Genomic DNA, 23,489 nt, shown 5'->3' with positions numbered 1-23,489 from the left:
CCATGGGGTCACGAAGAGTCGGAAACGACTAAACAACAACAACAACAAGGAAGAGGGCAACCTTGCATAGTCCCAGGAAGCTGGAATCCTTGATCCCAGAACCCAGCAACTCTCAGCATGCCAGGCTGCTTTCCTCAAGCCTCACTTTCCAGAAGGCGGGGGCAGAACCTTCCTCCAGATCATGCAATGCGGTGTGGGTCTCTGGCACTAGGGCAGGCTGACCCCTAACCCTTTTGTTGGGAGCCAGTGTGGTGTAGTGGTTAAGAGCAGTACTCGTAATCTGGGGAACCGGGTTCGCTTCCCCGCTCCTCCACATGCAGCTGCTGGGTGACCATGGGCTAGTCACACTTCTCTGAAGTCTCTCAGCTCCACCCACCTCACAGGGTGTCTGTTATGGGGGAGGAAGGGAAAGGAGAATGTTAGCCGCTTTGAGACTCCTTCGGGTAGTGATAAAGCGGGATATCAAATCCAAACTCTTCTTCTTCTTTTGTGACCAGGCACCTCCTCTTCCCCTCCCTCCATGCACAGAAGCCGAGATCTGACTTCAATGTACCTGCCTCAGTGCCCCTGGGGGAGGTTAGTTCCCTTGGGAGAGAGTGCAGAGTATGCTCCTTAAGGGGGGGGGAACCCCGAGACCCTGCCAGCCCCCCCTTCCGAGTACAGTTCAGTGGAGGGGGGCCTCCCGGGGGGCGAGAGAAGCGTTTTCAAGGGGTTGTCCCTGTGCTGCTAGGCTGGGCGCTCCCTGTGTGCCTCAGGGTGTGTGGGGTTTTTTTGGGGGGGGGGGCTCCCTCCTCTTTTCCACGGGCCGGCCTGGGAAGCCGCCGAGCGCTGACAACGTCGCCAGGCGGCAGCAGGGTTGCTTTTTTCCTTAAGCAGCTGCAGCTGCTGGAGGAAGAGTCGGAAGCGGAAGCACTTCAACAAAACTTTATTGAGCGTCCGGTCTCCATAGAGACGGGAAGCCCTTCCCTGGGCCAGGTCGCAACAAAACTTTATTGTTCCCGGAAGTGGAAGTTGTTGCCGTTGACGGTTGCCGCCCTCCCCTCTCCGGTCTCCCCATCCTCCCCCCAACCCCCACCCCACAGCCAAACACGCACTCATACGCAGCGGGTCATGTCGGCACCTCAGGCGGAGCGGGGCCCCGAGGGCGCGGGCGGCAAGCGGAGGCCGCATGGGATGCTGAAGCTCTACTACGGGCTGCCGGACCCGTCTGGGGAGGCCTTGGCGGGACCGGCCAGGGGGGATATCGGGGGCCCCACCGACATCAACGGCCCCCACTTCGACCCGGAAGTCTTCCTCACCAAGGTGAGGGGGTGGCACGGACGGGCGGATACACCTTCCGCGTCTAGAAACACCCTGCCCACTGGCGAGGTCTCCATGGCAACCCTCCGTGGACTGGCTCCACCGTCCCGTCTCGAGCTGGCCCTTCCCCAAGACTCACTTGTTCCGGGAAATGTTGCCTTGCTTTCCCAAAATGCTGAACACCTTGAGCTGAGTATCTCTGGGCATGAGCAGAGGGCCTTTTGCCTCAAAGGGTTAGCATGTTCACAGATCCAGTTTTCACTCTGCGCAAAAGATCTCAGGGTTCCTCATGGTGAAGGGAGCCGTCTGCTATTACTGAAGCATTGGATCTGAGAACAGAGTGCCTCTGGTAATCTGCAGAGTGCCGTCTCCAGACCTGGTGTTGTGTTATGGTAAAGAGACTAAGCTATGAATCAGCAAGTCCATAAGAGAGGATAAGGAGAACATAAGGCCACTTGACCCATCTAGTCCTATTCTCACAGTGGCCAACCAAAGGGAAGCCCCCCAGCAGGATCTGAGCTGATAGGCTTATCCTCCCCTGTTTTGGCTCTCACGTCCACCCTGAATTCACTGAGCCTCTGTCTCACCAACTGCAATACTGGGGAGTAAAAATAATTATAATTGCCTTTTTAAAAAAATGAATAACCCAAACAAGCATGCATAATGGTGGTGTGTTGCATTTCACTTGCAGCGGCTTAGTCGCCTATTGACCTGCCTTATCCGGAAGTCAGACTCTTGCTCTGTTTAGCCCAGATCTTAGCCCTGCAGCCGGTGATCCTTTTGAACCTAAGGCCTTCTGTACACAAAGCAAGGGCTCAATGATTAAACTTGGGGGGGGGGCAGAGGAGTGTACACAATAATAGCCAGAGGAGCATTGGCCAAGTTCAGTTTGCTGCTGACAACACCCACCTCTGTTGTGTGTGACAGCTGCGAAAAGAATGCCCCCTGGCCCAGCTGATGGACTGCGAGACGGACATGGTGAAGCAGATCCGATCCTTGGACAGTGACATGCAGACTCTAGTCTATGAAAATTACAACAAATTCATCTCGGCCACAGGTAACTGGAAGGCTTGGGGGTGGGGAAGGTCCTGGGAAAGATATATTTGTGGTTCACCTCCCTGTTCCAGTTTATTATTATTTAGATCAGGTGTGGGGAACCCGCAACCCACAGAACTTTTCCACTCAGCCCTCAGCTTCCTCCCCATCTCAGCCCCATCCTCTGTGCAGCCAATCAGCTTAAACAGACAGCTTCTGTTAGTGCCAATGGAAGAAAATCCTTTTGAAGCAGACTCTTCCTAACATTCTCACTTTCCATTCTTCAGACACAATCCGTAAGATGAAGAACGACTTCAAGAAGATGGAGGATGAGATGGACTGCTTGGCAGCAAACATGGCCGTCATCACAGAGTTCAGTGCGAGCATCAGCAGCACCTTGCAGGATCAACATGAGCAGATCACCAAACTGTCCGGTGCGATACCTCTTCTCTGATTGCTGCTAATGTGCGACAAGGGTGTCAGGAGCCTGTTGCAAAGATGGCTGGGGAAGGGGCACCAGTTCAGTGGCAGAACATCCACTTTGCATGTCGGAGGCTACCTGTTTAATCCCCGGCATCTCCAGGAGGAGCTTGTTGAGTGCTGGAAGGTGGGGTGGCACCAGTTGGGGTTTGGGGCTCCAAAGCAGCTTGCCTGCCCTGCTCTGACTTCCTCCCTCTCTCTTGACCCCAGGCGTTCACGCACTCCTACGCAAACTGCAGTTCCTGTTTGAGCTGCCAGCCCGCCTGACCAAATGTGTGGAGATGGAGGCCTACGGGCAGGCTGTGCGATACTACAGCAAGGCCCGCTCCATCCTCCACCAGTACCAACACATGCCTTCCTTCCGGGGCATCCAGGATGACTGCCAGAAGATCATGGCTGACCTCGCTCAGAAGCTGCGTGAGAAATTCAGGTAGGCAACAGAAGACATCAGGGGAGCCGTTGCACTTGACTGTTTGGTACGAATGGGGCTGTGTTTGGGGAGTTCTTGGGGACTGAAGCAGTGGAGGCTATGAGCCAGAAGACTCGGCAAAGAAGGGTGGCTGCTCTGTGATTCTGCTGTACAAATTTAGATTAGCTTAACTGTCATGGTTTCCTTTCAAGGAATCCTGAGGTTGGAGAGGATTCCCCAGAGCCCTACAGTTCCCTGGGGGGAGAGAGTGGCTGCCAGAGTTGGAGTGCCTAATGAGAAGCTGGGGTTCAGGTACAACCCCCCCCACTCAATGCAGCCCTGACGTGTGCTGGGCATACTGGCCCCACTCACTCTCTCTTAGCCTAACCTACCTTGTAGGATCGTGGTTAGCATTTATGAAATTTCCAGGGGAGAATCTTCCGTGTCACCCTGGACTCTTGGGAGGAAGGGTGGGATGAAAATGTCATATAAGAGGAGGAGCCAGTTTAAAATCTGCAGCTGAGCCCTCAGAGCCTTCCTTCCTGCTTCCTCAGGGATGGGGGCTCTTGTGCCAAGGACTTAGCAGAGTGCGTGGAGCTGCTGCTGCAGCTGGGCGAGCCCGCCGAGGAGCTGTGCGACGAGTTCCTCTCTCATGCCTGCTGCCGCCTGGAAGCTGAGCTGCGAGCCCTGGAGGCGGAGCTGGGCGAGGGGCAACTGGCCACCCCGGCCACCGACATCCTGGAGTTCACCGACCGCGGCTGTAACAACTTTGTCAGCAACATGTGCCTGGTGATTGCCTCATACCAAGAGCTGTTTGTCAGCCGAGAGGGGGCCCGTGAAATTGCCGGCATGGCCCACGACAAGCTGGTGGCCTTTGTGGACGGCTTGATGGAGCACTACTTTGCCCTGGTGGAGAGGCGCATCCAGCTGGAGCGGGGCGTGGGCGACAATTCCCTGCTGGTGCGGGCCCTGGACCGCTTCCACCGCCGCTTGCAGGCTGTGGTGAAGCTCTTGCCCGCCTCGCGGTCAACGGCGGAGGGCACAGAAATCGTGGTGCGGGCGGCCAAGGAGCGCATCCGCCAGTACCTACAGGCCCTGCAGAGCTTCTACCTGGAATGCTTGACGGACGTGCGCCAGTCCTTGGCGGCCCCTCGGCTCATGGGGAAGGACAGCCCCAACCTGGCAGAGCTGCTGGGCACCATCTCAGCCTCCATCCTCAACCAGATCAAGTCTGTGCTCACCTACGTCCACCTCTTCACTGCCAAGGATATCACTTTCTCTAACAAGCCGTATTTCAAGGTAAGGAGAGAAAGAAAGAGATTTTGTTAGACTTTTCAGAGAGAAAGTTGCTTGCTGGATCCCGGAGGCTTGATACATCACAATAAATAAAAATGCATGGATGCGCATATGTAGAATTACATAAGGTAACCCAAATTGTATGAGAGCCAAACCCTCTGTAGGCTTCACGACAAGACCCACTACCACCAGAAACCCCATAAGAAACTCCTCCTTGGGTCCTGCTTTTGTGGGATGGACTTCTCTGATTGTGGGAGAAGCACCCCAGAATATTTCCCTTCTGGGGGTTAAGGCAGACCTGGGTGTACCCAGCCTCTGTCTCTTTAGTTTACATTTTGGGATATGCAGCTGCCAGCCTGAAGCCTCTGCCTGCTCTGCGATGGGGCCCCATAGCTGCTAGTCTGCACGAATGCCTTCTCATTATGCCCCTCAGCCACTTGCATCTCTGAAAGATCCCTGCATTGCTGGGAGTTGGACTAATGACCCTTGGGGTCCCTTCCAACCCTACAATTCTATGAAATGTCTGAAATGAGGTAAGGGCTCCTTAACCCTTCTTCCCCAATGTGAACAGCTGTAGTGGCTTCCTGGTGGTTCAGCAGCTGGTGGCCCCGTTACTTGATCTGCCCCACATAGCTCCAGTCCTGCTATGTGATTTCTCTCTTGAGAAAAGCAAAGGCTCAAAGCTTTCTCACCACCTATGAACAATGGGCTTTGCCAGCATCCTCCACTTCAGCCATCCCTCCCGTTTGTCAGTGTCTTGGCTGACCCAGTGAGTGGTCGAGGGACCCGAGGAACGAACTCTGGCAGAGCCTCTGTCCCTGTTCTTGCCGGAGAAGGAAGGGTTAACGGTTGGGTGGCTGAGACTTTTTGCTGCGATGCCTCCCACATTCCCCTGTGCCTCTCCTTGCTTTTTCCTAGGGGGAATTCTGCAGCCAGGGTGTCCGCGAAGGCCTCATTGTCAGCTTCATCAAGTCCATCTGCCAGACAGCCCGGCAGTTCTGTGAGAGCACTGGCGACAAGGGGGGCTCCACGCCCCCCACCCTGCTGCTGCTCCTCTCCCGCCTCTGCCTGGACTACGAGACCTCCACCATCAGCTACATCCTCACATTGACAGATGAACAGTTTCTGGTGCAGGTGTGTCACACGTGGGAAGAGAGGATGCTGGGAGTCATTTCAGGCTTGGAAAACTTAAATGGCTATGTTGGGGGGGCAGAAGGGGACTGTGTTTCCTTTCCTCTGCTCAGAAGCAAGTTCGTTGAGATCTGAATAAGACCTGAGCTGTGCTATTATTCCACACAACTATGGAATAAACATAGGGCTTTGTTCTCTATATATACAAAATTAAAAAAATACCAAGTGTGAAGCACACTCTCTGAAGAAGTGTGCAAGCACACGAAAGCTCATACCAATAACAAACTTAGTTGGTCTCTAAGGTGCTACTAGAAGGAATTTTTTTTTATTTTGTTTCGACTACAGCCAACTACCAAACATGTGGTGGGCGGTGGGGAGCAAACCATTATGCAAGCTCCGTAAACTTGTTTTTTTAAAAATACAGTAAAATAATAAACCTATAATGAAATAGCAGAAGCCAGAACTGTACATACTGTCCCATTTGCATCATCTGTGTGTGTGTGTGTGTGTGTGTGTGTGTGTGACAAAGCTCACTGGTTTCCTCATTGCAGAATATGGGGATTGCAGTATGTGTGACTCACGGGACTTTCTCAGCCAGGGGGCAGCCCCAAAAGAGAAATCCTGGCTAGCTTGCTCCAGGCTTTTGGAGGGGTCTTTTCCTGTTGAGCCTGTTGCTTGGTGTATGCAGGTGGGGGGGGGGAGGTGGGGTCCTCCCCTGTATCACGGATCCAGAGTCTCTTTCAAGGGAATTCATCCTATGCAGAGTAAATACTATTTATTAGAAATGCATTAGAATTGTTGTTTTGTCACTTTGGAAGAAGCTTGAAATGTAAGTATTGTGACCCTTGCATTCCACATGTGTTGGCTGAGAATGAAATGTGTAAACTCTGTTTATGGCACTGGTCCTCAGTGCCGCTTCTTTGATGACTGTGTCAATTAGCTTTCCAGTCACTCCTCAGTCTCTTGGTCACTGCATAGGGTGCACCTGCTGCTTCCCCACCACCCCAGGAAACCCCTACATTTCTTGCCTCCTATAAAACATATACTGTATGTCATTTCTCCAGATGCGGTTCAGAAAGATGTAAATCTCAAACCACTCAGAAATCAGCAAAGCCTATCCAAATATAGCCTGTTTAGTATTGGTATGGTGTAGCAGTTAACAGCGTGAGCTTTGAGCCAGGAAGTCCCTGGTTCAAATCCTGCCTCTGCCGGGAGCCTGTTGGATGACACTGGGCAAGCCAGTCCCTCTCAGCCTTTCCCACCCTCCCCCTCCAGTTTTGTTGTTAGTGGACTCGCCTGCCTTGTGACGAGGCCTCCTTACGTATCTAAAAGCCCCTTGAGTTTTCCAGAGCCCCACATCAAGCTGCCAAGTGCCACCCTTTTCATCCTCCTCCTGCTCTGCCTTGCCTCTGGACCAGGACCACTCTCCCGTCACCCCTGTCACTGGCTTGTGTGCTGAAGCCCGGGAAGCCGCCCAGAAGCTGCTGAACCACTACGTGAAGGTCCAAGGCCTGGTCATCTCTCAGATGCTGCGCAAAAGCGTCGAGACGCGGGATTGGATCACCACCATTGAACCACGCAATGTCCGTGCCGTCATGAAGCGTGTGGTGGAGGATGCCACCTCCATTGATGTTCAAGTGAGTGGGGCGGAGGGGAAAGGGGGGGGGTTTCAGAAAACCACCCGGTTCCAGCTTCTTACCTTGCCTGTAAATGGAAAAGTCAGCTATGGGGTAAGAGAGGGCACCATATGAGGAAGAGGGGTTTGGAATGTGGGGGTTTGTTCCTTTTTATCTATTTGTTTATTTATAATGATACCATGAAAATATCAGTTTCCAATGTATCTATACGGAAAGCACATTGAAATTTCAAAACGGCTAATCGTCATTGAAAAATGTATTCTTAACAGGCTACATAGGTTTGGCAGAATAGAAAAGTTTTCAGCAAGCGTTGGCACAGAAGGCGCCTGCTGAATCTCTAGTGGCGGAGTGTTCCACAGGACTGAGCCAACGACACCGAAGGCTCTTTTTTTTGTTGATGTCAAATGAGCCTCAAGTTGGGGAACGACCCGCAACGCTCCTGCGGGCGTTCTCGGTGATCGAGCTGAGATAGAAGAGCTTTGTCGGTTCTTTCTTTAGAAGGTACAATCCTAGACCCAGATGGGCAGAAGCAGGCTGTAGTCACTCAGTGGTGCCCCTGACTCTTCCTTTATTTCCCATGGGCTCACAACAGAAAAATGAACTATAATGCCATTATGTTTCTCTCTGAGAAAAGTGCCCAGCTGGAAACATGTTTTGTAATGGGCATATTTTATGCAGGAAACAGAACTTGCTGTGGTTTGGCCTTCATCTCCCCCAGCCTTCCGCCCCCAGCTGTCAGGGTGAACCTGTGCAGAGGGTCCCTCTCCATTCGAGTAACTGCCTCACACGTTAATCTCCCCGCGCAGGTTGGACTTCTCTATGAGGAAGGTGTGCGCAAAGCCCAGAGCAGTGACTCCAGCAAAAGGACCTTCTCCGTCTACAGCAGCTCCCGGCAGCAGAGCCGCTACGCGCCGAGTTACACGCCCAGGTGAGCTGGGGAGTTTACATCATCCCTAAGTCATAAAGGAGCAGGCAGGGCACTGTGTGTATCTAATGCAACCTTCCAAATAGGCCCCAAAGATTTTCTGGTTTGCAAGAATTGATCTAGCAGCTTCCCAGCTTGGGCTGCAGTCCTAATACCTGTTGATGACATGGCCCAGCCAGCACTGCAGCCCCATCCCTGCTGCTTGCACTGGCCAGGATGGAAGCAGGGTGGGATGCAGGAAAGAATGGCCTTCCTCCCTTGCCTGTGCCAAGGCTGGTGCCACGAAGAGGCCCAGATCAGGCTCACAGCTGCCCCCTGATGGCAGTAGGGATGGCTCAGGATCCAGCAGACTCAGATTCACCTCACCTGCAGAAGGGTTCCTGCTGGCTCCTGCCCGCTGTTTGGGTGGGTACGTTGGTGTGCTGCTCACCTTCTGATAGCAGAGCTCTCTCCCCATAGCAGAGGCTGGTGGAACTCTGCAGGCCTGGGCAGAGGGAAAGAGATGTCCATCCAAACCCCTCTCCAGCAAGGCAGCTCAGGGGCTGGAGGATAGTGTGCTAGTCTCCTGGGCACGGCCCTTAGCCCCACAAGCAGTCAGCCACTCTGTGTGAGCCTCATCTCATCTCTTCTCTCCCCAAGCGCTCCCATGGATACCAACCTGCTGAGCAATATCCAGAAGCTTTTCTCAGAGCGCATCGACATCTTCAGCCCTGCGGAGTTCAACAAGGTGAGGAGCCTGCAGTGGCGTGCTCTGTTGCGCTTCCTCCAGCCGAAGCACGTGGGGTTGATGGCTTCTCCACAGCGGTTCCTGGATCTGGCTTTTGGGGAGATGCACATGCACCCCACAGGGAGAGAGGAACCATTGCCCTTGCCAACAGATGATGGGAGTAATCTCTAGAAAGGGTAGCAGGTTCCTTTTCTTTGGTTATTGCTGTATATCTATATCTAGATGATATCTCTAGATGATATATTTATATCTATATCTATCTTTCACTAAGGTTGCAGTTGCAGCCTGAACCTCATTTGATTACACCACTCAGATCAGGAGATAACCGTAATTTTCGCAATATGTAGGGGAGGTGTCCGTTTGGGTTCTCTTTCTCAGTGTTAAAGTCTAATAGTTCATGGAGCTCCAATCAGCTTCTCCCCTCCCAAAATGCCTTATTCTCAGTGGAGCCCAGAATTGGAGCTTGTGGTCATCTTGGCACCTTTGCTGAATGAATCTCCCGCCCTCTTTCAGTTTCTGAGCAGCGTTTGGCTGCTACCAGGAAAAGAGGTGAATCAAGCCTTTATTAAGAAGCTTGTGATGAACATCCATGATGAGGGCTCTTAGTAAGACCTGTCCAGGATGTATGGTTAAGCTTGGCTGGTAAGAGCAGCCACATAAGTGCTTTTACTCTTGAGTCTTAGGCGTTCCCCTCTCTATTAGTTTTTTTTCTGTTTGTAATCATCAAAATTGACACAGCAATGTGTGATTGGGGTAGGAGGGTGAAGCCACAGGCAACGACATTTGCCTGTTTTGTTGGCACTCCTAGGCCAGGTAGGTTGCAGAACATCACCAATAAAGCAAGTGCAATAAAGCAAGGGCAGGAGGAAGGGAGGCAGCTATCAACTTAACCAAAGGCCTGGCTGAAGAGAGGCAGACTGAGCAGTTGTCCAAAAGCATACAATGATTTCTGTGAGCACCTCTGGGGGGAAAGCAGAGGGAAAACATCCGGGGCGGGGGCAGATTTTTGGATCTTCACTCTGCTGTCCATTTTAAAAATCCTCTTCATCCTCTTCTTCCACTCAGGTCTCTGTGCTTACCGGCATCATCAAGATCAGCCTGAAGACGTTCTTGGAGTGTGTCCGCCTGCGAACTTTTGGCCGCTTTGGCCTGCAGCAGATCCAGGTGGACTGTTACTACCTGCAACTCTATCTGTGGCGCTTTGTCTCTGATGAGAACCTGGTGCACTTCTTGCTGGATGAGATTGTGGGCAGCACAGCCCACCGCTGCCTTGACCCTGTGCCCATGGAGCAGAGTGTCATTGAGGTCATCTGTGAGCGCGGCTAGGGGGCTGGACCGAGGGGAGGGCAACTATGTTTCTGCACTCTTGTTCCCTGGCAGGTAGGGGGAGAAGGGGAATGTCTGGCAGGTGAGACCTCAAAATATGTCATTGTAGTTGTGATAAATAAAGAATAACTTAAACCGTATTCACTGGTGAAGCCTATTTTGTTTCCGCAGCAGCCAGGAAACTAGCTCTGGATAAAATAAAACCGTGTCAGTTGCTCCTTTTTGCATGATTTTATGAGAGCATGAGAAAAGTCCTGCAGCAGCAGCTGGGACAGGCCAAAGGCTCATCCAGTCCAGCATCCTCTGTCTCTGGCCAACCAGATTTGTTCATTTATTCATTGTTATTCCATTTGAGCTCAAGGTGGCATACATGGATCTCTCCCTTCCTCTGGAAGTGTATACTGGATTTCGACCAAACCAACCCACCTAGAACAAAATATACATCAGAAGACTTAGTTTGGTCAGAATCAGGTATACACTTCCAGGTAAAGGTAAAGGAAAAGGTACCCCTGACGGTTAGGTCCAGTCGCTGACAACTCTTGGGTTGCAGTGCTCATCTTGCTCTATAGGCCGAGGGAGCCTGATCAGCAAGCCCTAGGCTCTGGTTTAGACCACAGTGCCACCTGTGTCCCAAACACTTCCAGAGTTAATGCTAAATACATTATATCTGGTAAATGAGCCACCATAGCTGCTAGAGGGCCGTGAAAATTTGCGTCCCAGGCTTTTTAGACTCATCTACCCATGTACTAACTGAAACCCAAGGGGCACATGGGTTGTCAGATGTGAAATATATTGGCAATATTTTCGGTTCTCCTACACCACTGCTTCTCCAAACTGCTGAACTCAGTCCTGGGCTGAGTTCAGGGATTTCATACAGAGGACTACAGTCCTACATTACATGCATGTGACATGCACAAGCTGAAAGGGACATGCAACACTGAAAGCTTAGCCCCTTCATTTCCCCCCTTCTTGAAACTTGCTGCTCTCCCTGACCACCCTGCCTTGCAAATGCAACTGTGAATAATTTTTTTAAACCACCCCTTCTTAAAAAGTTGGTAGGGAAACAGGCTGCTGAGTGAAATTCCTTTCGGGGGGCGTATGTGGCACAGGAAGCTGAGAGTTCACTACTTTGGCCTTAAATAAAAAAATGGCAAAACTGCAGCTGGAAATGGTCTGGAGACAACATTCCCGCAGGGCGACAAGGTACCTTGCCTGAAATTTTCACTTTCACCCAATGATACAAAGTGCAGGAAGCCTATTCTTGGGTGGACTTGGTTTTAGCTATCTTTTAAGGATCTGTGCACCTAGGAAACGTTGCGCATGAGCTGGCATGGCGGAGGACGGGGTGGGGGGTGGGGATGGGGAAACAGTAATATCTGCTGAAGGGCCCTCAGGGAATTCCCCCAGTATTTCCCTATTATGCATCTTTCCAAATCGCATTTGAGTCAACACAGGCTGTTGACGTGGCTGTTGACGTGGGGCCCAGAAAGGGAACTGCGCGGATGGTGGTTATATGGGGCAAGGACTGTGCCAACCCATAAGCAGCAGAGAGAGAGAGAGAGAGAGAGAGAGAGAGAGAGAGAGAGAGAGAGAGAGTCTCATTTTGCAGCAGCTTCAACACAATGCTGAGGTTTCACCAAAGTCGCCCACTTTGGAGGGCTCCAAAAGGTGAGTGACAGAAGATAAAGTGGGGTTTGAGTCCCTCAATATGATCGGTCCTCTTTCTAGAAATCAATAATTCTCCCCTGCCAGGTGAGTCATCAAATTTCAGGTTAGTGAAGAGCTTTAAGATGGGGTAGGCCCATTACTCCGTGGCATATGTGGGATGCAAATGTTTTTTCACACTGGTCCTGAAAGACCTACATTGTCTCCCGGTACATTTCCGAGCACAATTTGAAGTGTTGATGCTGACCTTTAAAGCCCTAAACGGCCTTGACTCTGTATACCTGAAGGAGCGTCTCCACCCCCATTGTTCAGCCCGGACACCGAGGTCCAGTGCCGAAGGTCTTTTGTTGGCCGCCTGGCAAGAAGTGAAGTTACAGGGAGCCAGGCAGAGGGCCTTCTCGGTAGTGGCACCTGCCCTGTGGAATGCACTCCCATCAGATGTCAAACAGATAAACAACTATCTGATTTTTATAAGCCATATGAAGGCAGCCCTGTATAAGGACTATTTTTTAAGGTTTATTTATTTTTTTATAGGTTTATTTATTTAATATATTTTTATATATGATGGAAGCCACCTGGGGTGGCTGAGGAAACCCAGTCAGATGGGTGGGGTACAATTATTATTATTATTATTATTATTATTATTATTCACAAGGCCAACAGCTTGAACTGCAGACATCCACAGATAGCCACGACTTCTCTCTAATGTGTGGAAGGAGGGAACCTTTATTGCAGATTTCTGCACAACAAGAGGGTGTTAAAAGGTGGTTAAAATATGATCCGTCCTTTTGCTGGTCAGTCCGCAACTCTATTGCTAAATCCCGTGCTTTGCATGCCCAAGATTCTTCAGTTTGGGATATTGTGTAGTCAGTTTGGTCCAGTGATTGTTGGGATAGTGTCTGTGAGTCCAGGGTTCAAATCCCCACTCAGCCATGGAGCTCATTTGGTGATCTTGGGCCACTTGGGGGTGTTGTAAGGAAGAAATGAGAAAGGGGAGAATCATGATTGCTGCCTTGAACTCCTTAAGAGGAAAGGCAGAAAATACCTGAAAAGAAATGATAAAATCCTCACATTTCCCGTTAAAAGGTTCTTGGACAAGCAATGCTGGGAGATGCTTCAGCACAGGAACACCCTGAAGAGCTCTTGTTGCTGCCCATCAAATGAGACAATATTGAACCACTTTGTGTGTTTGTGGCAGAGGTGGCATTTAAACCTGGGACTATCAGCAGCCAAATTATGCCATCTCTCTGATCGATCAACTGTCAAAGCTTCTTCCTGCCCCATTAAACTTTAGGAAACAAAATTTTTAAAAATCCTTCCAGTGCACTAAGTTTGTCATTGGTATGAGCTTTCGTGTGCATGCACACCTCTTCAGATAAAGAAACTTTAGGAAAGTTAGTTTTACAGGACAAGCTGTGCTAGGAAAATGAAAAGGGAACTAACAAATGTCCCCTTTCTTCTCTCTTATTTGCCAGCTCCTTTTAGTAGGATCATCTTCTTGCTGGTTTTGGGTTACACTGTTGACAGCCAGCCCCGCTGCTACCATACCAAAGTGAATTCTCTGCTGGTGGCCAATTGCCAAGCTCAAAGGCACAAGGAAGTCCCTGAAACGGACCGCTCCCTTCAGGTCCTCTTGCTGAACTTCAACTTCTTATCCAACATCTCGGATTCCTCCTTCTCCCAAATGACATCCCTGAGGATGCTCTCTCTTGGGAAGCAACTGGGAGGATCCCTCTATGTCGGAGAAAGGGCCTTTCGGAATGTGCCCAGCGTCACGATCCTAGATCTTGGTGGCAACAAGAACTTGACCTTGCACCCAGCTGCTTTCCGTGGCCTTTCCCAGCTCGAGGTGTTGCTCTTGGATTTCAATGGTTTTGATGAAGAAGTACTGGAAAGAGGCTATTTCCAGGATTTGGTATCGCTGAAGAGGCTGGATCTTTCCGGAAACCGCATCCGTAGGCTGAGGCCTGACCCGACTTTCCAGGGCCTGAGGAAGCTGAGCGTCCTTCAGCTGAAGCTCAACCAAATCGGGGAGATCTGTGGGGAAGACCTACAGCACCTCGGGGGGCACTATTTGGCCTTACTTGACCTCTCGTCCAACCGACTGCTTAATCCCAATGCCTGCACCAACCCTTTCTTCAGCATTGTGCTGGGAACTCTGGACGTCTCTTTGAACTCATGGAACGCGGTGGAAGCTCAGAAGTTCTTCACACGACTAAATGGCACTCGAATCCGTAACCTCAAGATGCAGCACTCAGCCGCCCTCGGCAGCGGGTTTGGTTTCCATAACCTCAAGGGCATCTCGGCTACCACCTTTATTGGCCTCCGTGGCAGCGGAGTTTACTCCTTCGACCTGTCCAATGGCTTCCTCAGGGAATTGGGCCCAACTGTCTTCTCGGGGCTCCCAGACCTCAACATCCTGCTGTTGAGATCCAACCAGATTACTGAGATCCAGGATGGGGCCTTCTCTGGGCTGAGCCAATTACGTATTCTCGACCTGTCCCACAATCTGCTTGGAGAGTTGTACACAGAAGCCCTGCGACCCCTGAGGTCATCCCCACTCCAGCACCTCATCCTGAAGTCCAACCACCTTGGGATTGTTCAACACGATGCTCTGGTGGGGCTGAACTCCTTGCAAACCCTTGACCTCCGGGACAATGCTCTCGTGAGGGTCCCGGCGGGGAAACTCCCATCCCTTCTGCGCCTGATGCTGGGGCAAAACAGGATTGGGGATGCCTGGGGTCTCGAACGTCTTAGCAGCAACCTGACCCACCTTGACTTCTCCTCCAACCGCCTGAGTGACTTAGGGAGTCTCTGGGGTCAACTAGGCAAAACCCCCACCTTGCGTTTCCTGAATCTCTCAGGCAATCAGCTGGCAAAGTGCTTCAGGGCTGAGAGAGGCCCCAGGCAGCTCAGAGAACTAGATATTTCCCATAATGACCTGGGAAACATTTGGAAAACAGAAAACTGTGTGCACATCTTCCAGCATTTGGAGAAGCTTAGAGTCCTCAATCTCAGCTCCAATGGGCTTCGGGCCCTGCCTGAGGGACTTTTCCAGGGTCTGTTGTCTCTCCAGACTCTGAATCTCTCTGCCAACCTCCTGCCCATGATTCCTGAGGAGGCATTCCTCAGCTTGAAATCCTTGCGCAGCCTCAGCCTCCATGGGAACCCCATAGTGACCCTCTCCCACTCTACATTTGAGCCGCTGATGCAGCTGCAGTCATTGGACCTGAGCGAGTTGTCCTTGCTGTGCGACTGTGGGCTTTCTGACTTCCAGAGTCTGATGCAGGACAAAGACTCGAGGCTGAGTGGAGCTGTGGCCAATCTCCTGTGCATTCAGACCAGCCCTGATTTCCTGCATCTCTCCTTGTCCTGGTTCCTCCAGAGCAAGTGTGCACAATAACATGTTACGACCCAATATGGGGATTGGGATGGAGAACAAAACCTTATCCCACAGGATCCGGGATGCCATCAAGCTGCACAGCAGTGCCAAAATCTGTGTTCCAGTTATCAAAATAATAATAATAATAATAATAATAATAATAATAATAATAATAATAACAACAAATGCCTCATTGTTGTCCTTTTCGCATGCGTGGGAACATCCATTCGGTAGGCCCATAATCTCCGTGTATTCAAGTAGCAAAGCCCAATTTGCTGACGTTTCGTAACTCACACCCCCAAGCTGGCTTTTTTTATTTTTTGTTTCCGGCATGTGTAAGCAAAACAAGCCAAACACACACACACACAGAGGCAAATGCTGTGTGATTGCAGACCCTCCAAATGTCCCGATTTTCCAGGGACAGTCCTGGAAGTGAGTCTACCCTCCTACTCCCTGCTGTCAAAACTGCCCATTCCAATTCCCTATCCCTTTGGTTCCTAAGCCCTAAACGACTTAGGTCCAAAGTATGTGAGAGACATCCTTTCCTAGAGATCCTACCTATCAGTTCTTGGTAGTTCCTCCACCCTCAGCAGTTTTGGGGTGTGGGTGTGTGATGATTAAAATGCATTTTGTATCCTTAAACATGGTTTTGGTAGCTGATAACCCTAAGAAGCAGAAGCTCTAGAGCCAACTTGTGGATTTGGCAACCTAGCAAGTTAAGTAATCTACTATTTATTTATTTATTTATTTTATTTACCTATTAAATTTATATAACGCCCTTCATCTGAGGATCACAGGGTGGCTTACAGTATAATAACACAAAAATACGTAACATAGTAAGGTTTGAGCAATGTTTTTTGTTTTGTTTTTTTAAAAAAGAGGTGTATGTATATAGGGTGGCAATGACCAGGGCCAGAATAATCCTGGTCAGGCCACGCAGGAGAGCAAGAAGAACTCCATTTTGTATATTCAATTCTAAATCTCTCTGCCTCTGATAGAAAGCAAACAGGCACAGCATGTTTGCACATCTAATGCAAAGATCTAACCACACACAGCACTTCTAAGAAATTCTAGCATAAACCACAAGAGCAAGAGGATGCAGCCCACCGCAAATTCTAAGTAGAGCACAACCACAATTGTGCCTGTAAAATTCCACATAGACACGTGTATGAAGGTACCAGGTACATAACGCCACCTAGTAGAGTTGGGCGGGTGACTTTGCATCTTGGGGTGCTCTCTCTTGATTGGTTGATGAAGTACTGCAGAAAGGCTGATCTTCACTTCACTCTGTCAAAAAGGTATAAAAGCACTCTGTGTATGCCCATGGGTCGGGCAGAATGAGAAACTCATTCTCACTGCCACCATTTATTGCAATAAATGTTTTAATAAATCTGTTTTATAATATGTACAACTGCCTGAGATTTCGTCTGGTCAATTTGGGAAGCCAATCATCCATATTATATTTCTGGTGTCCTTACATTTCTGGTGCTGTGCGTGACTCGGATGAGGGCATTTCCCTGAACCAGAGGCAGTCCCCTTTTGCCCCACTGGACAGGGCGCAGATTCCTAACGGCGCCTCTGGTCTGGTGCACACCGGCAGACTTTTTTCCGGAGGATCAGAGGTGGCCCTTGAGTTTCCATGCCCTGGACGAAGAGGCAAAAGGACCGAGGTTGGAAGGGAAGAACAGGAAAAGCCGGCTGGGGTAAGTAGAAAGGGAAAAGGTACCTTGAAGGGAATTGGCCCCCTTTAATGAGGGGAAGGGAGATCCTGATCACATCTCCAGCGTGTTGGTAGTACTCAGTTAATCAGAGGTCAACTGGGAAAACCAGGCGCTTTGGGTAAAAGGCAAAGGGAGGAGGAAAATGTATATGTTAGTACTAGTCAGTAGGGAGGAGGTCCCCTGACAAATAGATACTTAGGAAACAAGGAAAAACTGGGAGGTAGAGTGTGGTAAAGTGTCCAATGCATGGTATGTGTGGCAAAGTTTCCAGTGCATGCTCTGGTTGAATGAGAGGATACTTTACAGGGCCATAAATGGGAGGAGTATGGTCAAGAGGAGGGAAAAATGTGATTTCCCTAGAATTCATGATAGATAAATTCAGAATGCCATAAAAGAAATTTAATTTACAAGTCCTGCCAACAACAAGTTCAGAGAAAAAAGGTGGTGCAAACCAGTATTCCCCCAAAGAGAAGAAAGGCATTGTGAGAAAGAAGATGAAGAGAAAGGCAGTGGTTAAACAGCAACAAATGATGGCTCAAGGACCAGTGAGGAACCAGAAGGGGTTCAAAGGTCACTGGTGAAGGTCAGTTGCTAGGACGGAGATGTCTCGGTCAATGTAAAAGAGGAAGGAAGAGTGTTCGGAGAAAGATGGGACAAGGGGGTCCCAGCAGAAGAGAGTTCGTCGGTTTGGCAGGCATGGCAAGGAGCCATGGTCAAGGTGACTTAAGAGTTACCTGCATCTGGACTTTGTTATAAATATAGGCACCCAGTATTCTGTTTTTAAATATCCTTGAAACAGCCCCAAAAAGCCAAAAGAAGCATCAGACTGATTTTATGCCTAAAAGGGCTGTACAAACAGACAGCGGAGGATTTGTTCAGAAAAATCATCTCTGCAACCTTTAAAATGCTATTCACCACACTAGAAATGAGGCTACCGCCGCACAGGATACTGACAAAATGCCAGTAACGGTGCTCAGAAAATGTTTTCATATGCTTCAGCTGGCTTCAAAAGAAAAGGAAAGGAAAAAATCATGTACTTAAGTAGTTCACAATGCAAGAGACAATAGATTTTATTTGAACAATTAACATCTTTTCCCCAAGTCCTGTTGGAACTGTGCAGACTTTAGTTTTGGGGGAAACTTACAAGAATGGGGAAAAAGAGACATTTGAGTCCTTCTAAAAGCAAACTACGTTTAAAGGGTTTAACCCTCCTAACTGCAACCCCATTTCATATGTTTTTGTGACAGCAACATGTTGGAAAATTTGTAGAACTGCATATTTTAATGAAATGAATGTCTGTCAACTAAAGAATTCAGGATAAGGTAGAAGGAAGTTATACTGAATTGAGATTTGTGGGTAAAGACATTGTTTGAATCTAACACTACGTTGGAAGACAGGCTGCAACATCTCAATAACTCTCAAACCTCCGGCAGAGATGTGTGGCGTAACCCCCCTTATTTGGTTACACAAGCGATTCTGCATGATTTGTATTTGCACAACTTGTTTTCTCCTGCAACCTGCACTTGGAGACTGTGGCTGTGCCTGGCTGGTGTTGCCATTTCGGACATTCTATTGTGTGACATTGTGTGACCAAGACAGTTGCTGTGAAAGTAGGGAGAAAAAGATGTTATGCTTTGGAGGTCCATGTTTCGGCTTACAAAAACACTACTGCTCTAAATGCTTTGACTTTAAAATTTTTATGTCTCACGGAAACAGCCCGTTGCTACAAAGCAGCTGTAAGTTTTTCTTCTTCTAGAAACCACAAGACTTTGCATAATTTGAAAAACAGGCTTCAGTATCCTAGCAGAACTCAGCCGTCGGCAGCTGGATGGGAGGCAAATACGGATTTAAAGCGCCCCCCTCGACCCTGCACATGCATGAAGTTCTGTGGAAGGAAAGAGAAACCACGGGGAGATCCTGAAAGATGGACCAGACGTGGAATCCTGTTGCAAGCCTTGTGAAATTCGGCAAAGACTGCTGTAAGACACTGCTGCTATATCCCAGAGATGACTTCTCAACTAACTGCTGCTACATCCCAGAGATGACTTCTGTGTGCCAGACACACCTCAATGTCCAATACGTGGGACGCACTACCTCGGAGAGTTTGGTGGTGGACTTACCAGCAAGAAGTTCTAAAACAGCAGCGGCAGCTACAAGGACAATCTCTCTCTCCCCCCCCCTCCTTTGTTTTTTATCTACAGGAAATCACTCGAGCGAAGAGCGTGTAGCCTTGCGGAGCCTGACACGATGGTTCCAGCCTGATGCTAGCGAGTCCCTGAGTGAATCCTTGAAGGAAGGGAGAACGAGACCCTCTTCATTCCTAGGTGGTGAGGTATCCATTCCATCCGGTGAAAGTGCCTGAGATGACCCCCTGGATCCACACCCTGCTGTACCTAATCAGGAGTGGGTACCCAGCGCACGGTGCACCAGTTTCCCCTTGCAGCGTCTGACCGGCAAAAGACGCCCAGCGCATGGGAAACCGAAGTAGCCCCTGCTGTGACACTCCGGACGCTGTCACTCGACGCACGGGTTGAGGAATGTCCATCTTATGCAGCACCAAACATCAAGGAGACAAGGAGACGCAGTAAATCTTAGACCCTTATATATGTATGTATGTATGTATATTTGTATGGGAGGCATCAATTGAGTGGGACCCACAGTAGAAGTCTACCTGCCCCCAAAGCAGTATCCTTAATTTGGAAGGAAGGGCAGTGTACCTGCCTCACTTGAGCGAACAGACCCAAAACAGTTTCAGAAATTGAACCATGGGGTGGGTTCCAGCAACTCCCTAAGTCATACAGATATGGGGAGGGTTCCAGCAACTCCCTAGGTGATACAGGGCTATAGCTGGGTTGGGGATGTAACTGGAAGAAGTTGGCCAGGTGCACCCCTCAGTTCTGGTTTTGGAAATGATGGGAGAAGCTTCTGGTAGCCCACTGATATCTAATGCAAGCCTCTCCTGATTCTGGCAAACTGGAACAATAGCCATTCTTTCTGTAGCCAAATGCTCAGCTAGGACAAACCTCCAATTGTTTTATATATATATATATATTCCTGGCCTTTAGAACTGTGTAGGAACTCTTGAAACCCACTGATTTGCATTGAAGCCCAGTACTGAGCTGAGAGAGAACTGTGTATTTTCCTGCTGACATAAAGTTTTGGAAACAGTGGCTAAAGCCCCTTGGCTTTTAGATTTCCAGCAACTATAGTATCCTAGTATCTCTGAAGACTAGTGTGGCCATTATAGATTCATGGCCCACCTGAGAGAAAGAACCCTTTGTTGCCAAAAGTCTGTATTGCGATTTTTTTGTTGTGCCTCAAATGGAAATGCAATGTAGTAGAAAGTGGCACTTGTGCTTCGACAAAAATGATGTTTGTATAATGCAAATATGTGTTCCCAGTTAGGTCTAACACGAAGGCTAAAAACTTCAACAGAAAATGCTTAGGAGTTATGGAAATAGATTAATCAAAAGCTGAACCAGGCTTAAATTCAGCAAGCATTTTTACTCTGCTTTATAGCATCAAGCTGAAGCAGGGGAAAAAAAACTTTCATGGTTATTTTACACTGACAGTTCTGCAGACTGAATGCCTTAATCTACAGGCTCTCAGAGTTTGTGTATAGCCCTATGAATTAGCTGATGGTGTCTATCCTAACAATGAATTATTATTCCCCCCTTAGGAAAGATTTCCAACCCCATGTGTATGTGTGGTAGCACTCTTAAGAAACTGTTTTGTGATGCACGTTATTCACTTGGATAGCATAATTACACGTTTTAGAAACACTGTATACCTTAACTTAAGAAGTTTCAAAATGAAGGTCTGAATGTGCCAGGTAACAAAATGTAGGTCTGTTTGTAAAATATTTTGCTATTTGATTTAAGAAAAGCAATGTACTATGTCTTTAATGACTGCTAGTTCCTGATCACAGCCGGAGGTTCCTGGAACCTTTTTAGTTCTGGTGACACTAAGAAACATTTAACAGCCTTGGTCAGGTATTTTAACTGTTCAGTAGAAAAGGCAGCCCCCACCCCGAAGTTCTCTATCTGCCTTGCACTGTTTCCCTGGAAGTCAAAAACCTAACATTTGAGCAAGCTTCCAGTTAGCCTTCTTCTGCCCTACATACCTCTTTGCAGCCCAGCAATCTTCTGAGGGCTCTGAACTAGCATCTGTATACAACCAGAGTAAACGTGTTGAGAGTGATGTTAAAAACATTAAGAAGCAGGCTGATTTGTACCACAAGGTTAGCCTAGACGGTGCAGGTCTGCCCAGTGTATGGAGTTAGATTAGTTCTTGGCTCCCAGGTTGGTCATAGTTAAAAGAGATTCTGCTCATAATATTAATTTTCTTTCTTATTGTCTTAGCCCTATGCAGAACCTTGGTCTGTATAAAGCTTCTGGTAGCCCTTCTGAGACAAGCTGAATAACAAGCCTGGGAAAAGTCAGCAGAAGCTTCCTCACTTACTTTGCTCTCTGTTGCCCATCCTTTGGCCTAACATTGGAGCATGGGAAGCTGCTGGCTCCTCTGTAGAATCATAGAGTTGGAAGAGACTACAAGGGCCATCCAGTCCAACCCCCTGCCAAACAGGAAACACCAGGAAACACTGTAGTGCAATGGGTCAATCAAATGGAGATGCAGAAGCAGACCTGTTCTTCATCTCCATATTGAAGAGGAGGGAATATAGGGTGGCAATGACCAGGGCCAGAATAATCCTGGTCAGGCCACGCAGGAGAGCAAGAAGAACTCCATTTTGTATATTCAATTCTAAATCTCTCTGCCTCTGATAGAAAGCAAACAGGCACAGCATGTTTGCACATCTAATGCAAAGATCTAACCACACACAGCACTTCTAAGAAATTCTAGCATAAACCACAAGAGCAAGAGGATGCAGCCCACCGCAAATTCTAAGTAGAGCACAACCACAATTGTGCCTGTAAAATTCCACATAGACACGTGTATGAAGGTACCAGGTACATAACGCCACCTAGTAGAGTTGGGCGGGTGACTTTGCATCTTGGGGTGCTCTCTCTTGATTGGTTGATGAAGTACTGCAGAAAGGCTGATCTTCACTTCACTCTGTCAAAAAGGTATAAAAGCACTCTGTGTATGCCCATGGGTCGGGCAGAATGAGAAACTCATTCTCACTGCCACCATTTATTGCAATAAATGTTTTAATAAATCTGTTTTATAATATGTACAACTGCCTGAGATTTCGTCTGGTCAATTTGGGAAGCCAATCATCCATATTATATTTCTGGTGTCCTATTATATTTCTGGTGTCCTAACATGTATACATTTAGTGAAATAAATAACATTTGTTAGAGATGTTTATGCTTATGATGCATTCAAACATAACGCTTTTAAAACATCTCTCCTTTCATTATCAGTAAAACTGCGTCCTTATTCCAGTTAGATTGATCATTAGCTTTGCCGAGTAATTCAGCCTTGAAATCAATCCAAGGTTTGCGAGTGATGGGGTTTTGCTTACAGAGGACGAAGAAGCAAAGAAACAAGGTTGGCCCTAACTTTGAACGTACGCAAACGGAAGTTCCCGCGCATGTGAAAAGGACAAATATTGAGACCATCATGGATTATTTGGGCAAAGGGGAAATGCCCACTTTCGCAGCCCAGCACTGTTTTCCTCATCCTGTGGGGTGGAATTTCCTTTGCCATGTGTCTATAAGGCAGTTCTGTTTCAGTGCCAACACCAAGAAGGCAATTTGGGGCAGAAAAGACCAAGTGGGAGAAGCCAACTGGGGAAAATATTACAATGTGAAGAAAGGATTATAATTCAGAAAAGACTTAAACAGCAGAATTCTGAAGAGTCAAGACATATCTGCAGGCCTCACTTTCCCCCTATCTTTGCTTGTTACAGAACCCTTACTCAGGTTCCTTGGTGTGTGTGCTCTTGAGAGTGTATGAATTTAGGAAAATTCCTTCAGTAGCACCTTAAAGACCAACTAAGTTTTTATTTTGGTATGAGCTTTCGTGTGCATGCACACTTCTTCAGATACACGCTGAAGATGCATGCACACGAAAGCTCATACCAAAATAAAAACTTAGTTGGTCCTTAAGGTGCTACTGAAGGAATTTTTTTATTTTGCTTCGACTCAGACCAACACGGCTACCTACCTGTAACTATGAATTTAGGGTTTGTGTGATGCTAGGTAGGGTAATAGCTTCATTCCAGCTTCTCTCTCCCTTTTTCCCAGAGTCAGTCTCCACAAGGGAGAAAGCACCTCACTGTTTAAATACTTTGCTAGGTAATAAAGTCTTGAACTTTCATTTTTGGTCTGGATTTTCCCTCCATACATTCCCTTGCAAAGGAAGACTCTCTCCCCCCCCCCCACCCAGGTTGAGGTTTAGTTGTTCATCTTTGTCTCCTTCCATTCCCTTTGCAAAGCAAAGCAAAGGTTCTTGCGTGTCTCAGGCCTGAACAACTTGACACACACAGCACCC

At 48.5% G+C, this 23,489-nt stretch overlaps 2 protein-coding genes across 2 annotated transcripts; both read left to right on the top strand.

The window, feature by feature from the left end:
• Positions 1-504: 504 nt before the first annotated feature.
• On the top strand, positions 505-10,405 carry VPS51 (VPS51 subunit of GARP complex). Its single transcript, XM_035098341.3, has 10 exons — positions 505-1,302; positions 2,227-2,356; positions 2,622-2,768; positions 3,025-3,244; positions 3,778-4,522; positions 5,438-5,653; positions 7,069-7,287; positions 8,094-8,215; positions 8,852-8,939; positions 10,005-10,405. The coding sequence occupies exons 1-10, from the start codon at positions 1,111-1,113 to the stop codon at positions 10,263-10,265; spliced, it is 2,340 nt and encodes a 779-aa protein (XP_034954232.2). The 5' UTR covers positions 505-1,110; the 3' UTR covers positions 10,266-10,405.
• Positions 10,406-11,768: 1,363 nt separating this feature from the next.
• Positions 11,769-15,498, top strand: LOC118076577 (toll-like receptor 5). The gene is made up of 2 exons (XM_035099427.3): positions 11,769-11,933; positions 13,406-15,498. Exons 1-2 carry the CDS (start codon positions 11,888-11,890, stop codon positions 15,331-15,333), a joined length of 1,974 nt encoding a protein of 657 aa, XP_034955318.2. The 5' UTR covers positions 11,769-11,887; the 3' UTR covers positions 15,334-15,498.
• The last annotated feature ends 7,991 nt before the right edge of the window (positions 15,499-23,489 follow it).

This window comes from Zootoca vivipara, chromosome 16, assembly GCF_965207765.1.
Source record: "Zootoca vivipara chromosome 16, rZooViv2.hap1.1, whole genome shotgun sequence".
Lineage (NCBI taxonomy): Eukaryota > Metazoa > Chordata > Lepidosauria > Squamata > Lacertidae > Zootoca > Zootoca vivipara.
The sequence above is the reverse complement of the archived record's forward strand: the minus strand, read 5'-3'. Positions and strand labels throughout refer to the sequence as shown.